The sequence below is a fragment of the Brassica rapa genome, chromosome A07 (genome assembly GCF_000309985.2).
Source record: "Brassica rapa cultivar Chiifu-401-42 chromosome A07, CAAS_Brap_v3.01, whole genome shotgun sequence".
Lineage (NCBI taxonomy): Eukaryota > Viridiplantae > Streptophyta > Magnoliopsida > Brassicales > Brassicaceae > Brassica > Brassica rapa.
Window position 1 is genome coordinate 3,939,469 of NC_024801.2, and position 15,751 is coordinate 3,955,219.

Here is a 15,751-nt window from a genome sequence, read left to right on the forward strand (position 1 = left end):
AAATTATTTGCCATTTATCTGTTCAAAATGGTTTTGGTTTATCTTATTTACATCACCTATATCTTAATATGTACAATCTATTAAAACAGAATCACGATTCAACTTGATTAGAGGTATAATATTATTTTTTAAAACTATACTTCATATGTTTCTCTCAACCTATACTATTACTAACTACTCACATTTAAATATAGGCTAACTATAGCTACAAATATCATCAAATTTTTGGAAAATTGCCAAAAATGTCACATTCATAATATTACTTTCCATGTTTACCTTAACCACTTTTACCCTAACTTTTAAAGAGGTAAAAAACATTTATAACCCTAGGATTAACTAATGTATACATAAGGTTTATAGTTAATGGGTGGAGTAAGGTTTTTGGAATGGAGAGTTTAGGGTTCTAATAAATATATAAATCAATACTTACAAATTTTTAAAAAATATTCAAAATGAATTTTGTTTTATATAAAGTTTGAATCTGAAAATTATAATTCTTAAACATAATTTTTTTTTTTTTTTAATTATTTATTTATATAAATAATTATTTATTATATATATATATATATATATATATAAAGTAAGGGTATAAGAGTCTTTTGCCTCTTAATGAAGAATGTATTTTTGAAAATGTCTATTTAGTAATGGCAACATGAGTAATGGTAGAAACAAAATGGTAAACATGAAAATCCACATTTTCTTGAAATAATAAGAACTTCTATATTTTACTAACTAAAGAATCTCAACCAATTAGATTTACTTAATCTCTAATATTTTATTTCCTAAATCCTTTTTAAAACATTTCCAAAATCCGGTCAAAAGTATTTACCACCAAATATTTAGTATATTCTAATATGAATATTTAATTGAAGTTTCATAGTTTCTACTCATATGATTTTATTAACATTTGTATATTTGTAGTAGGTAACAAAAACATTTAAACCATTAATCAAAAATTTATAATCCTTTTTAAAAATTTAATTCAAATTTCAAAATTAACATATTTATGTATATTTTATATGGTATATAATATTGAAATATATATATATATATATATATATATATAATCTGAATAGTTATTAAATGATACTTATATTCATATGAATTTATGATCATTTGTATCTTTTTATAACAAACAAAAAGTAAAACCATTGTTCACAAATTTTTCATTGTAAGAATTTTAAAAGTTTTAGTAATTTATAGTCATTTAAAAAATATATATATATATATAACATAAACGAAAATTAAAATATAACATAGAAGACTTTTGGGAAGTCTTCCAGTAGGACACTACTAAAATCGACTGTTTACAGATTTGAAAATTGTGCTAAGCATACAGATCTAACGATTTTTGTAGTGTTCAACTGAAAGACTTCTGAGAAGACTTGCATGAAGTCTTATGCGAAGTCTTCTGGTAGCCTTCTATGAGAAGACGAATGGGAGACTTCCTAGAAGACTTCGTCGAAGAAGTTTTCTAACTAAACTTACTTGTAAGTCTTCCAGTATAGGAATTTATAATAGTACGTTTGGTTTGTATTTGAGATGTTGGTTTTTGATTGTTTTTCATAGTGGAAAAATGGATTTACCAGAACTCCCGTAGAGGATATTTACCTTAGGGGAAGATCCCTTTTCAATGAAAAGCATTGTGTATCATACAGATGATTCGAAGTTGCTTCTTTCTGTAAGGCAAGCTCTACATGACGACAAATATGAGGAGCTGAAGGACTCAAAGTTGGGACTGTTCATCAAGTTCAAGGAGCTAAATTTTAGTTGGACATCAAGGCTGGTTCATTATATGGTTTGTTTCCAGCTTAACATCAAGAAGAAGTATGAGCTTTGTGGTCTCGTTGGTCCACAAACGATGAGGTTTTCACTGATAAAGAGTTTGAATACCTCAATGGTCTCAACTGCAATTACATTGAGGACCTGGAAAATCCAAGGTGTGAGGTTACAGACGAGATGGCTTCTTTCTGGGAGGTGATGGGTGTTGATGTCGACTCTGGTCCAACTTCTGAACATATAATAGCAGCATGTGAGAGATGCGAAGAGTGGCCTCAGTAAGATCGCACGCGGCTGGGATACCTAGCCATCGTCACTAGATTCATTGAAGGGAAAAAATACTTAACCGCTACACGGGGTAGTCTTCCAAAGCTAGTGATGGATATAGGAAAAATTGAGAATTATCCAAGGGGGAGAGTGGCATTTAAGGTGCTGATGAACTCTTTGAAGAGAAAAGATTTCACAAAGACTTACACTGTTGATGGGTTTATACAAGTTATCCAAGTGTGAATCTATTATGCCCTGCCATACACATATCATCTTCTTCTTTCTCATCCTCATCTTTAACTTTTCCATACTCACTGTAATCCTCACCATCATCAACCGCTTCAGCAACATCAGGCATATCAACATCCTCCTCCCCATCATCATTTTCATCTTCAACCAAATTATCATCTTCACCCCCTTCATTATCTTCTTCCCTTCATCTTAAACTTCATTAGCATATTCAGCTTCTTTGTTGCCAAGGCTTGATACACAAAGACGTACTTCATGCGTTTTAGTTATTTCGAGCAAGTTCATAACTTGTCTATCACTTGGTAAGTTGAAAACTCATAAGAATAAAATGTAGACTGGTCCTCTGGATTAAATCTTAAATATTACAATTATCTCTGTTAATTAGACAGTAGGAAAGGTTCAGTTTTAGTGTTTCAATTAGCTTCTTCAAGCACACAGAAGTTCTGCGCTCGAGAGATAGATGTACATACACTGATAAGGGATGTATGGATTTTCGAGATGTCCATACACTGATAGGGGATGTATGGATTTTCGAGAAGAGAGGAGCCATGGTGGTCCCCCGAAAGTGACCCACTTGTTGATGACCAAGAATCTTGAGCTTGAATGGCTCTATGAACCTTTAAAAAGTTTAGAATCAAAATCTTGGTTTTTTTTTTTGATGAATAAAGAGAGAAAGTGAAAGTGATGGTTTTAGTGCATAAGAGATGAGATAAGAAGAGTGAAAATCGATTTTTAGGTGTCTTAAGAGCTTTAAATTGGTTGTTCATGGTTGTTGATGTATTAATGGCAGTATCAATATTGTAAATACTTGAGGAACATGAGAATGGTAGAGTAAAATGCTCGTTTTTGAAAGAAAAAAAATAGTGGAATTTTCATGAATAATTCGAACTTTTGGAGTGAATAGGGCAAATAAAAATTCTAAAAAAGTCACGGATTAGATTTGTGTTTGACTTTGAGTTTTGAGTCATTTCTGCAAAAAAAAACCAATATTCAATCATACGTATTATTATAATAATTTTTTTATTATTTTCTCAGACATTTATGATTCAATATTAATCATGATGGGGGGAGGTTTAACAGGATAAGACAATATCGACGGGGGAGGCTTAACAGGATAAGACAATATCGATGGGGGAGGTTTAACGGGAGAAGACAATATCGATGGGGGAGGCTTTACGGGATAAGACAATATCGATGGGGGAGGTTTAACGGGATAAGACAATATCGATGGGGGAGGTTTAACGGGATAAGACAATATCGATGGGGGAGGCTTAACAGGATAAGACAATATCGATGGGGGAGGCTTAACGGGATAAGACAATATCGATGGGGGAGGTTTAACGGGATAAGACAATATCGATGGGGGAGGCTTAACAGGATAAGACAATATCGATGGGAGAGGTTTAACAGGATAAGACAATATCGATGGGGGAGGTTTAACGGGATAAGACAATATCGATGGGGGAGGCTTAACCGGATAAGACAATATCGATGGCGTAAGCCTTTTATCGCAACAACATTGCGCAACTTTGAGACTTCCAGTTACACATATCCCTCCATTAAAACCATTCTCTTTACACTTTACATCGCACTTGTCAGGACACGCGTACGGTACTCCATTAAAACATATCATGTTGTTGAGAAAACCCATTGCACTTGCTTGTCCTGTAATAACCCAAATATAAAATTTAATCACACATTAAAAATTGTGGTCGCCAAATTAGTCCTTATGTTTGAATTTTATAAAGCTAATGACTCACCTAAAATGAAGAGCAAGAATATGGTTAACACCATCACGAGAGACGTTTCATAAACGTATGAAGATCTTGGGGTTTTCATTTTCCTTATACAGCAATTTCGTGTTGTTTTTTCTTTGCTGGACTTTTTATATTCAAGCTCTTACGTTCAGTTTCGTGTAGTTTATGTAAATATTTTGCTTGTTTACTTGTTTGTTTGTATATTTGATTTTAGTGGTGTGATTGGTTCTTATTATATAGGATGAATTATATTTGGTATGATGGCAGTATAGCTATGTAATTACACATCAATAAATTATTTGAATGTTTGTTCAAATTTATTTATGTTGCATAATTATCTAAATAAATAAATTTTAATTTTTAAATTAAAGAAATATTTTGATATTATTTTCTTATTAAGTATATGAGATTAGATATGTTTGAGTTGTATAATTTAATTTTTATCCTTGTAACTTATTATAATTCAGTTTAATTATTTTTAATTCAATTTAATTCTCTTAATTCAATTCTATTTAAACAAAAGTATATCATGATCTCGTCTCATGCTTCCACATCATTAAAGAAGTTATCTAAAAACTAAACATAATTTTTAGAATTATTAATTAATCTATTGTTTAACCAAATATATTAACAAAATAATATTAAGTCGACCAAAATAAATATTTCTGAAAGTAAATAATAATAGAATAAATAAATAATATAATTCAAAGTACATAAATTTGTAAGAACAAAAGAATAAAAATTAATTGACGATATTTTAACTATACATCAAATCTGCCTTAACAAAATAAAAGAGTGAACCTCACAAATTATTTTTTGTTTGTTTGTTCACTGAGCTCAATTCTATAAAAAAATAACAAGAAATTAGATAAAAACCACAACCACAGATAAATATATAATCGAAACATATCAAATAACATTAGAAAACAGAGATAATAAGATATATATATATATAAAATATTTAATAAATAAATAAAACTAGAGATATAATTTTGTTTTGGTGAAAATTTCGTCAAAATTAATAATTTAGTAAAAATACATAGTGTAATCTAGTACATAAATTTTAAGAATTCAAGAAAATGGAAAATGAAAAACAAAAAGAAAGAAATACTTTATGATATTTTTCCACATTCCATCAAAATCCAAGAAAAAAATAAAAAGGAGTGAATCTGGCATATCTTTTTTATTCTATTTTACTTACTGAACTTAAGTTTTGAAAATTTTATAAGAAAAATGATAAACCCACAAACAGTGATTAATATGATTAAAAATATTTAGAAAATAAAAATAACAAGATATACCAAAAACTTTAATGATAATATATAATATAACAAAAATCCATAAATTTGAAAATAAATAGAAATACTCATAAGAAAAGAGAATCCATTTACGATATTGCTTGCATCAAACCAAGGTGAATGAAATTAAAAAGAAAAGCCATGTATCTCATAGATTTTTATTCTTTTTATGGTATAAACTCAAGATAATGAAAATTAATAAGAAATTATTGAAAACCACAACCAAAAATTAATATATACTTATTGAAAAACCAAAACAAAAAAATTAATACATATCTAAAACGAAGATTTCAAAAATAGTTGTGAAAAAAATAAATAAAAAATAAATCAACAAAATTTTCTAGAAAAGCAGTATAAATGTATAACAGCCGAAAAAATAAAGATATATAGCGCAAATCTAAAGTTATAGTTCTAATCAAAAATTAGAAACATACTCAATTTCTATTATCAATCAATAGAGAAAAAATATATTAAATCATAGCTGATATAGTACTAACATCTCGAAAAGCAAACACAATACAAACCACACAGAGATAAAAAAAAAATAAGAGTACAAAATAGATGAAATGAAAATACTTAAAACAAAACACACATAATTCAAGTATAAACTTCAATGTAGGTTAATATGATCAACCATATAAGACGATAAGGTTGTGTTTTTCGTTAATCTAGTAAATGTAACTAGATGTTTTGTCCGTACATGCGGACATAATTGTCTTTTAAATTCTTATTATTTTATGTCTTATTAAATCTAAAACCAGCATAAGAAGTTATTATTTATGTTTTCAAATAGTTAAATCAAACATTAAAGTATTTATATATGTCAAATATATTTCATCAAAATACATACATTTGTAACTTAATTTTTTTAAATTTTATATATGTCAAATATATTTCATCAAAACATTTGTAACTTAATTTTTTTAAATTTTATAATAAAATATTCTTTTCAGATAGCAACACAATTTTCTTTTCAGATTGTCTTATAATCAGTTATTTAATATTAAATATAACTTATAACTTTAATATTATTAACATAAAATTCATTTTTAATTATATATAAAATTCATTAAGGGTATTGTTTAAATTAATCAATTAGTGAGTCAGTTAGAAACTAATAATAAATCAATAACCTATAAACTTATAAACTATACAAGTTCATAATTAAATGAACTATACAAGTTCATAATTGTTATTTACATAACTTATAAACTATTTAGGGATCTTACCACTTTTTTGGTACCATTATTCATGTTTACAACCACTGAATAGACATTTTCAAAAATACATCATTGATTAAGTGGCAAAAAACACTTATACCCTTGTTCACTTTATATATATAATAAATAACTATTTAAATAAAAGAAATTTAAAATAATATAAAAAATAAAATTAAAAGAAACATAACCTTTTTATGTTTTCGAATTATTTACTTTCAAATTTGAACTTTTTAATAAATTTCATTTTTTTTTTCGAATTAGTACCACTTTTCAGGTTTACACTAACCACTTTTATTTTTACTTTTAGTGAATGGTAAAAGACATTTATAACTCTAGGGTTAACTAATCAAGACTTAGGATTTAGAGTTGAGAGGTAGAGGAATGTATGTTTTGGGAAATTGCCAAAAAAAACACTTTCAAAGTACCATTTTTCATGTTTGCACTAACCACTTTTACCCTCACTAGGGTTTGGCCCGCCCTACGGGCGGGTTATTAACAAAAAAAATTACACATATATTTATCTCATCAATTTTAATGAGTATTTCAAGATGCTTTTGCATATTTTAAATTAAAAATGATTTTTATATTCTCTCTGCATATTTGGTTATTCTTTTTATAGATTATGTTTATCTTACTATTGAAAAGATGTTTACGAATACATAATAGTTTCATATGTTTTTAGTGTAGCTTCATTTAGAACCCATATCTGCTATTTGGCAAGCTGTATTTTGGCCTGCAGTAGCGTTTTAAAAAATACAATGCATGTGACTGAGTGTAGAAGATTAGGCGTTTTGACAGAAGGTTACGGAGTGTTTGTCAAAGACCAACTCGCCTTCTTGAAAGCGTGGAAGTTGCTTAATTGTTGCGCTAACTTGCCAGAAGTATCTACACATGCACATGTTATGTTATAACAACAGCTGGATTGACTTGCTGAATACAGTAGACAATGGCATTACAAAACGCTTTCTCTTGGCTCTACCTTTGCGGCTGTCTCCTTTGGCGTGCTGATGCCGTCACTTGGGTGTTATGTAACCATGGCCGTCTTTAAACACCAGCTGCGTACGCATTGCGATATTTCTCACAGTTGTGAAGTTGTCCAATTTCAGGAGAATCAAAATCATGCATGTTTAAATACCTTGTTCTCAGTTAGCTATGCGGGATGGAGACGGGTTCTTATTCAACAATCTCCTGCCTCCTCGTTGAAGTGTGAGATTAATGAGTACTACATTATCCTCTGTACCAGGTTTTTTATTCATTATTGCTAGAGAAACATAAGAATCGCTATCCAGATAAGAGGTAATTTCTAACTATGACATGTTTTTTCCCACAGTTTATTTTTGAAATGGTAGGGCTTTTTAATTGCCGGTGTTTTTAAAGTATGGAAGCTCCTATAAAAATTTAAAGTATTTCTTATCTCACGAATATTTCAAGCTTTATGTAATCAACGGACCAATGTTTTTATATTATTAACCATAAGTGAAATGGATCAGCATAGTAGGCCTTTATGCTTTTATAGTTCCATTTACTTTCATTTGTTTATATTTTTTTTTTTTTGCATAGGAGTTTTGTTTTTCATTGCCGAGAAAATCAGCCGAGTAAAACAATTGTATTATTTTTGTATTTAGCTACAGTTTGTGTTAAAAAAGGGCTACAGTTTGGTTTGTTTGAGATTTAGGAAATATATTTATTACGAATATTGGTTTCGCATGTGTCTTAAAGTAGTGGAAAAGTGAATGGTGATATGTTCACGAACGTGGAACTTTTAAAATAAGGACGAATTCTGTATAATAGTATTATATCTCCTTTAACTTTTTTCAATTGAGAGTACTATTCCATTGCTCTCTGCTTCAAGTGATTTTGCTATGTAAAGAAAATCTTATGCATCGTGATCATTTTTGCAACCTCCATGTGCTTCATGCTGATGCAGACCTTCCATTAGACCACCAAAGAGTACATCTCTTCTACCTAAGAAATCAAACAGATACGAATTTGAAATTTGTGTGAACCAATCTTGTAGTGAATTGACGAGGAATCAGAAGAATCCAATAATGGATCTGGTGGCTCCTACCAAGAACGAAGCTGATGTTCATCTTCAATCTGATTCTTCTCAAGCATTCTATTTTCTCATTGGTTTGTATCTGAATGTTGATTTCTCTATCTGGTTCCCATAAAGAATTCAATTTGAACAACTGCAAAAAAAGAGAGACACCCATAGGAATTAATACACATTGGACTATACAGGTTAGGAGGCTTACAATAGAAAGATTGTATTCTTGGCTTTTCAGTTCTTTATATATTTTTGCTTCACCAGCTATATATAGATATCGGCTTCCAATTAAAAAATTCAAAAGCACTTTCAATTCATCAGCCACTTCCTCATTGTTTGTATTGAGAGCTCCCCATTTGGTTGTAATTTTTGGGATAACTAATTTATCTCATAGGTTCATGACCGCATAAGATTGAAGGCCATTTCGCCTCCCATTACTAATTAAAAGAAAGAAGCAGAATTTAGCTAATCTGAAAGAAAAAGATGGAAATTTAAACACAAATACTGGAGAAAGAAAAAAATAGATGTACCATAATTCTGTTTCAAACTGAAGAGTAGGGTCTATACTCTCTCTCAGCCATAACATATTTCTTCTATGTTTGCTCTGCGTTTGAAATAAGATCTTTAACCATGTTCCATGTAATAAGATTAGCTTTGCGTCTCCATGTACATCGAAGCTTATACTATTTCTGCTAACTGAACAGCTTCATGCTCAGATGCTATATTTATACAGTCCAAGAGTTCTTCTGAGAAAAACCGACCTGAACCACGCATGTAGCGGTAAATTGATTCACCAACCCAAACTTAAGAACATACAAAGAAATATGAACATAAGATTCTAGTTAATCTAGTAGTAAATGATTCACCAACCAGACAAAAACATACAAACGGTCAGCCATTTTGGCGTTACTTGTTGGCTCGGCAATCGCTACTGAACCTTACATTTATAGCTCTCCTCCACCACCTCCGGTTGCATCTCCTCCACCTCCTTATAAATACAAATCTCCTCCTCCTCCGGTTAAGTCCCCTCCACCACCGTATGAGTATAAATCTCCTCCTCCTCCTGTTAAGTCTCCTCCACCACCGTAATACTACCACTCTCCACCTCCCCCGGTGAAATCTCCACCACCACCGTATTATTACCACTCTCCTCCGCCTCCGGTGAAATCTCCTCCTCCTCCTTATTACTATCATTCTCCACCTCCTCCCGTGAAGTCTCCTCCATCACCGTACTACTATCAATCTCCACCCCCTCCGGTGAAGTCTCCTCCACCACCGTACTATTATCACTCTCCTCCTCCTCCGGTTAAGTCTCCACCTCCACCTTACTACTACCACTCTCCTCCTCCGGTCAAGTCTCCACCTCCACCCTACTACTACCACTCTCCTCCTCCCCCAGTTAAATCTCCACCGCCGCCATACTATTATCACTCTCCACCACCACCAGTCAAATCTCCTCCACCTCCATACTACTACCATTCACCGCCTCCTCCGGTGAAATCACCACCTCCACCTTACTATTACTCATCTCCACCACCACCAAAATCTTACCCTCCACCATATTACTACTCATCTCCACCACCACCACCAAAGTCGTACTCTCCATACTACTATTCATCACCACCACCTCCGGTGTATAAAAAGTATGAGAAGAAGAGAACACAGAGATAGATATCATCGAGTCGGAGGAGAGATGTGGAGGGTCAATAGTCATCTTGATTAGAAGATTTATGGCAGACGATTGAAGTTCCATCTTGAATGGAGGCATTATGCGGGAGGCGATGGGGGGAGAGGAAGTGAATCGATGTCGGCATCGAGACATAGCTTAGAGTTACAGGGGAGGCTGATTGTGTTTGGCTTAGGGTTACGGGGATGATGATCTGTCTCTTTTCTAGATAATTGGACAGTAATACTTAACGGGCTGGACCAGTACGTGACATTTTTTTCCATTTTATTGATTGAAGCCCAGTTCAAGATGACATGGCAAATTGGTTGGCCAGGAATTTTTCTGCCTATGTGGCACACCTTGAAAACCTCTAAAATAGTTCCTTTTATATAGTAGGATTGTTAATGAAAGGGGAAAACATATTTATAACCCTTTGATTATTTTTGACAAAAAAAAAACCTATGGTCAACTAATCTAAACCCTAAACCCCGAAACATCAAGTCTAAACCCTAAACCTTCAAATCTAAACCCTAAAACATCAACTCTAAACCCTAAACGTAATCCATAAACCCTAAAAACCTAAACCTTCAAATCTAAACCCTAAAACATCAACTCTAGGGTTTTAGGGTTTAGGGTTTCGAGTTTAGGGTTTCGAGTTTAGGGTTTAGGGTTCAGAGGTGATGTTTTAGGGTTTAGGGTTAAGTTTATAGGGTTTAGAGTCTACTTTTTAGGGTTTAGGGTTTAGGGTTGATAGTTTTGGGTTTAGTGTTGATGGTTTAGGGTTTAGAATTGAAGTTTAGGGTTTAGGGTTCAGTGTTGATGTTTTAGGGTTTAGAGTTGAACGTTTTCGATTTAGAGTTGAAGGTTTAGTGTTAAGAGTTACTTTTTAGGGTTTAGAGTTGAGGTTTTAGGGTTTATAGTTCGTATTTCAAAAAAATATTGGGTTTAGGATTGATGGTTTAGGGTTTAGAGTTGAGTTTTAGGGTTTAGGGTTTGAATTTTGAAATAGTATAATTTGAAAAAAAATTTTAAAAATATTTTTATTTGTTTAGATTTTTTATTTACGTAAACATTTATTTATTTTATATATAAAGAATAAGGATATAAGAATCTTTTAATATTTAATAAAAAAAGTATTTTTGTAAATGTTTATTTGTTGTGGTAAACTTGAATAATGGTGTCACCAAAGTGGTATAAGTGAAATTCCTCATAGGATTTGAAATGTGAAATTTAGAATTCTTTATATAAATAAATACTTAAAAATATATAAAAATAGTTTTAAAAAATAGTTTCAAAAATAATTTTCGTTTTTCAAAAAGATATTTTGAAAAAAAAATTGAAAAAGTTTGAATTTGAAAAAGTATAATTCGAAAATATAATTTTTTTTACAAAAAGAAATTTTTTTAAAAAAATTCAAAAATAGGAATTTTCATGTTACCACCTTCTTCATTATTTTTTTTTAATTTTTTTATTTGAATAATTATTTATTATATAGAGAACAAGAGTATATCAGTCTTTTGAATATATTTTTGAAAATGTCTCTTCAGTGGTGGTAAACATGAATAATGGTACCATGAAAATTCTTTTAATCGAATTTTGTTTTTTTATTCAAATTTTTTTTTTGAAAATCGAAAATTATTTTTTAAATATTTATTTATATGTATTAGAATTCTAAATTTCACATTCCAAAAACCCTATCCCACCTCTCAACTCTAAACCCTAAGTGTAGATTAGTTAACCCTAGGGTATAAATGTCTTTTACCCTTCATTTAAAGTGAAGGTAAAATTGGTTACTTTAAACATGAAAAGTGGTACTATGAATGTTGTATTTTTGGCTATTTTCCAACTATTTACTCCTTCAGTCTCAAAAATATACATGTTTTAGAGAAAAATGTTGTTTCAAAACAATATAATTTTATATTTATAATGCATTTTTTGTTAACTAATAATAGCTTAATGTAAACTTCAAAAAAATTAATTGCATTTTCTAGATTTTTATTAGTTTAAAACAATCAGAAATAGATAATCACAAAAATTATGCATTAATACTGCAATTTAATATATTTTATTAATATGTGTGAAAAAACTAAAACATGTATTAATTTGAAACAAAGTGAGTAACTTATTAACGTTGAGACATAATAAACTATCTTAATTAATCTTAAGTTGGTTCTTAAAATTTGTTCTTATTTTTCTTTGAGGAATTTGTCAAATATGACTTAAAACTTGATTTTAACAACAAACGTATACCCAAAGTTGAATCAAATGCAAAAATAACCCAAAATGCGAGTGAAACTACAACCAGCCACTTATGACCAAACAAAATACCAAAATTTATTTTTACGAATATAACCCCAAAAAGTCTTCTGAGATTTTGTAAGTCTCCTGAGGTTATGTAAGTCTTCTGACAGTGAAGTTAGTTATTTGAGTTAAGAGTTATATTTTGGGTCCATACGACCTGCAGGAAGTATTTTACCAAAGTACATTAAACTTAATAAGATAATTATTGGACATATAAATATTTTTTTTCACTTTTTGTTGAAAAATGCACAAAACCCTATAGCCGTTTCTCTCTGAGACGATTTTGAAGGTGATTTCCGGAGATTCTTTCATTTCTGTTGTTCTGACCGCCAGTAATATCGTTTATCCTTCGTGCCAAAGAGTATTTTAGTATTAAATTAACCACCTGCTTCTTTTTTTTCAGATCTGAAACCGCGTTTCGTTGACTCTGCTGCCTATAAGTTCTTCTTGTTTGCTGTTGAGTTCAGTGTTTGCCTTAAGGCGTTTAGCCGCCATTAAACCCTAAAAATGTAGTCTGACTTCTTTTTTCCCATCGATTTTTGTAAATCTGTAACTGCTGGTGTTGTTAACGACCATGATTTCTCGGACTGTAATAACTTCTCCGACTGTAAGTCACCAACTTTTTTCTATTTATTTAAGTTTTCTATTTATTCATGTCTTTTTCTTCAGATATGTGGGTTATAACATATGCTCAGAGTTTTAACCAGTAAAGTCAAACTGCAAGTGCACGGATGTGTGTGGTAGTATTTAGGGATCAAATCCACATAGACCATATACACATTTCAATTTTCAAGTTTAGATAAAGCTAGAAGACACTAAGATGGTTTTGGATGCAAGTTAAATGAGACACAGAAGAGTAAACCGAAGATATGAAACTATTAATAAAAGCGTTGGGCAATAAAGGAATCACAGGAAATCAGATAGTGAATGCAAACCACTTTCAGAAAATCAGTTAAGCACTGCTCTAGAACTCAAAACACGGTTTTATAATCTTTCCACTCTCGTGGCTTTGATTACTATGCTAACAATCCAATGAACTAACTCTCGTTGAACTCAGGAGGATAAACGCGCATTGGTGAATAAGTGCTGATATGTTCGCAAAGCTCCCTAAGAAGATACTGTCATGTTCTTAACCATCAGCTTAGTAACCATACCATTTTCAACCCACAGCCTGGAGTGACCCAAACTCACCATCACGTGACTTCTTATTAGGAATTGAAATGTGCAGTATCATCGAGGGAGTATTGATCAATGGACACATGGAGTCTGTCCCGTTCATGTTTCATAGTTCCGGTTTCTTTCCTCTCTATTTTTTCACTTCCCCAGTCGATTTCTCCCTACTTTTTAGGGTATCATTTTATTTTTCTATCGACTGAGTTTATCGCACATGCTTCCATGAGATGCGAGTACTAATGGGATTCACCACTAAGTTCCCAATTCACCTTTATCATTTTTATCATTTTTAAGGGAAGGGAGAGGGAAACCGTACTCACATTCTTTTCAGACCACTTGGGCCTTTTCATGTAGTAAAAGTCAATGGCTGAAAGAATAGTCACTTTGGCGTTGGTTAGACGGGTAATTCTAAGAAAGGCAGTCCCCAAAAAAGAGTTTGACTCAATAAAACAAAATAAATAAAAATAATAATTAAAAAAGAAACGACTCAAAAACATCAAAAGAGAGTGGCATTAGTAGCGTCCTCCCTCAGACTCACTTCACACCGTCTCGGTGTGAAAATAATTCTAAAGAAGGTGAGAAAAAGATATAAATCCTAATAATAGAGGTAAGTAAATACTTACCAGTGAGTTGCCTCCCACCAAGCGCTTGTTTTAAATCATTAGCTTGACCTTTAGAGTTCATGATTAGCTCAGGTGAGCATGAAAACTTGCTCAAAAACAAGTTCCACCATCAAACATTTTGTGCTTCAGAAAATTGATCATAAAACCCTTCACAGCTTCCACCCCTTTCTCTTTCATCTCTGAGATGAGAATAGCTCGAACTTTCGAGAATGGCTTTGACGTTCCCTTGCATTTCACCTCATACTCGAATATACCATCAGAACAGCTGTGAGGTACTATCAACATCCCGTGAGGATCGCGCTTGATCTTCTTGTATTCCAACTTGTTGTTTGCTTTTCTACCGGATTCATGTGATTTTATGGTAATGTCTCCATCCAGGACTTCTTTGACATTACTCTTATCATTTGTTTTTATAAAATGTTTAATATATTTAAAACTACACACTTTCATGTCAAATTATAATTTCAAAAAATATTTTAAACTCTAAAATCTAACCCTAAAACTATCAACATTACTTGAACATATGTTATCAAACCCTAACACATATGCACAATCACGACTTACCATTATATTCACTCATCTTTGTATGAAACATTGATTTTATTAAATTTAAATTCACATAATTTAGAATTGTTTATATTTACATGATTTAGGTTTATTTTTCATCAAAATATTTTGCAAAATTTAATAAAATAATTGTAACAATAATACATGAGTAAATTTCTCACTATCTCGAAAAGACTTCTCAAGATTATAACTGTAAAAATATAGAGCCCCTTTGTTTAGTCATAAAAAGATAAGTGTATTCTTACTATATTTTTAATTACTTTTTTATTTGATTGAATTTAAAGTAGAAATTTGTATTTATATTAAATTTTTGGGTCATTGCAAACACACATTACTGTGAATACAATTACAAAGCAGACCGATGTTTTTAATAACTTCTCTGAACCGAGTAATTGAACTAACTAGATTTATCTGGTTTAAACCAAATCTATTTGATTGTGATCAAATTTATCTGATTATACTTGATTCAATAAAAATACTTGTATATTTTTCTTTAAAATTTAATAAAAAAAATGAAAGGTACTCAGTAACTGAACCAAATTGTATAAGATGTTTTTCTTGGTTTAGTAGAATTTTGAAAATTCAAATTGTTTTAAAGATAAATAAAAAGCAATGGTCCCGAAGAAGAAACCAAGAATTAGGTTGAAAAGAGATATCAACAACTGAGAAAACCAAAATAGATGGTCTAGTGGCTGGCCATAGTTGGCAATCACCTACTATCCATTATTGTGGACTTATGGTATATGAATGGACTAATCTATTAATAAAAATAGTTTATAATATCCATTTTAAATAAAATAAAAT

At 31.1% G+C, this 15,751-nt stretch overlaps 2 protein-coding genes across 2 annotated transcripts; one reads left to right on the forward strand and one right to left on the reverse strand.

Moving 5' to 3' along the window:
• Window positions 1-18: 18 nt before the first annotated feature.
• On the reverse strand, window positions 19-6,492 carry LOC103844464 (proline-rich extensin-like protein EPR1). The gene is made up of 2 exons (XM_009121246.3): window positions 4,056-6,492; window positions 19-3,960 (listed from the first exon to the last, which is right to left on the reverse strand). The coding sequence occupies exons 1-2, from the start codon at window positions 4,132-4,134 to the stop codon at window positions 3,335-3,337; spliced, it is 705 nt and encodes a 234-aa protein (XP_009119494.2). The 5' UTR covers window positions 4,135-6,492; the 3' UTR covers window positions 19-3,334.
• Window positions 6,493-7,328: 836 nt separating this feature from the next.
• LOC103844465 (extensin-2) lies at window positions 7,329-10,661 on the forward strand. Its single transcript, XM_009121248.2, is given in 2 exon segments — window positions 7,329-7,451; window positions 9,491-10,661. Coding segments are annotated over 2 exon segments (921 nt in total). The 3' UTR covers window positions 10,289-10,661.
• The last annotated feature ends 5,090 nt before the right edge of the window (window positions 10,662-15,751 follow it).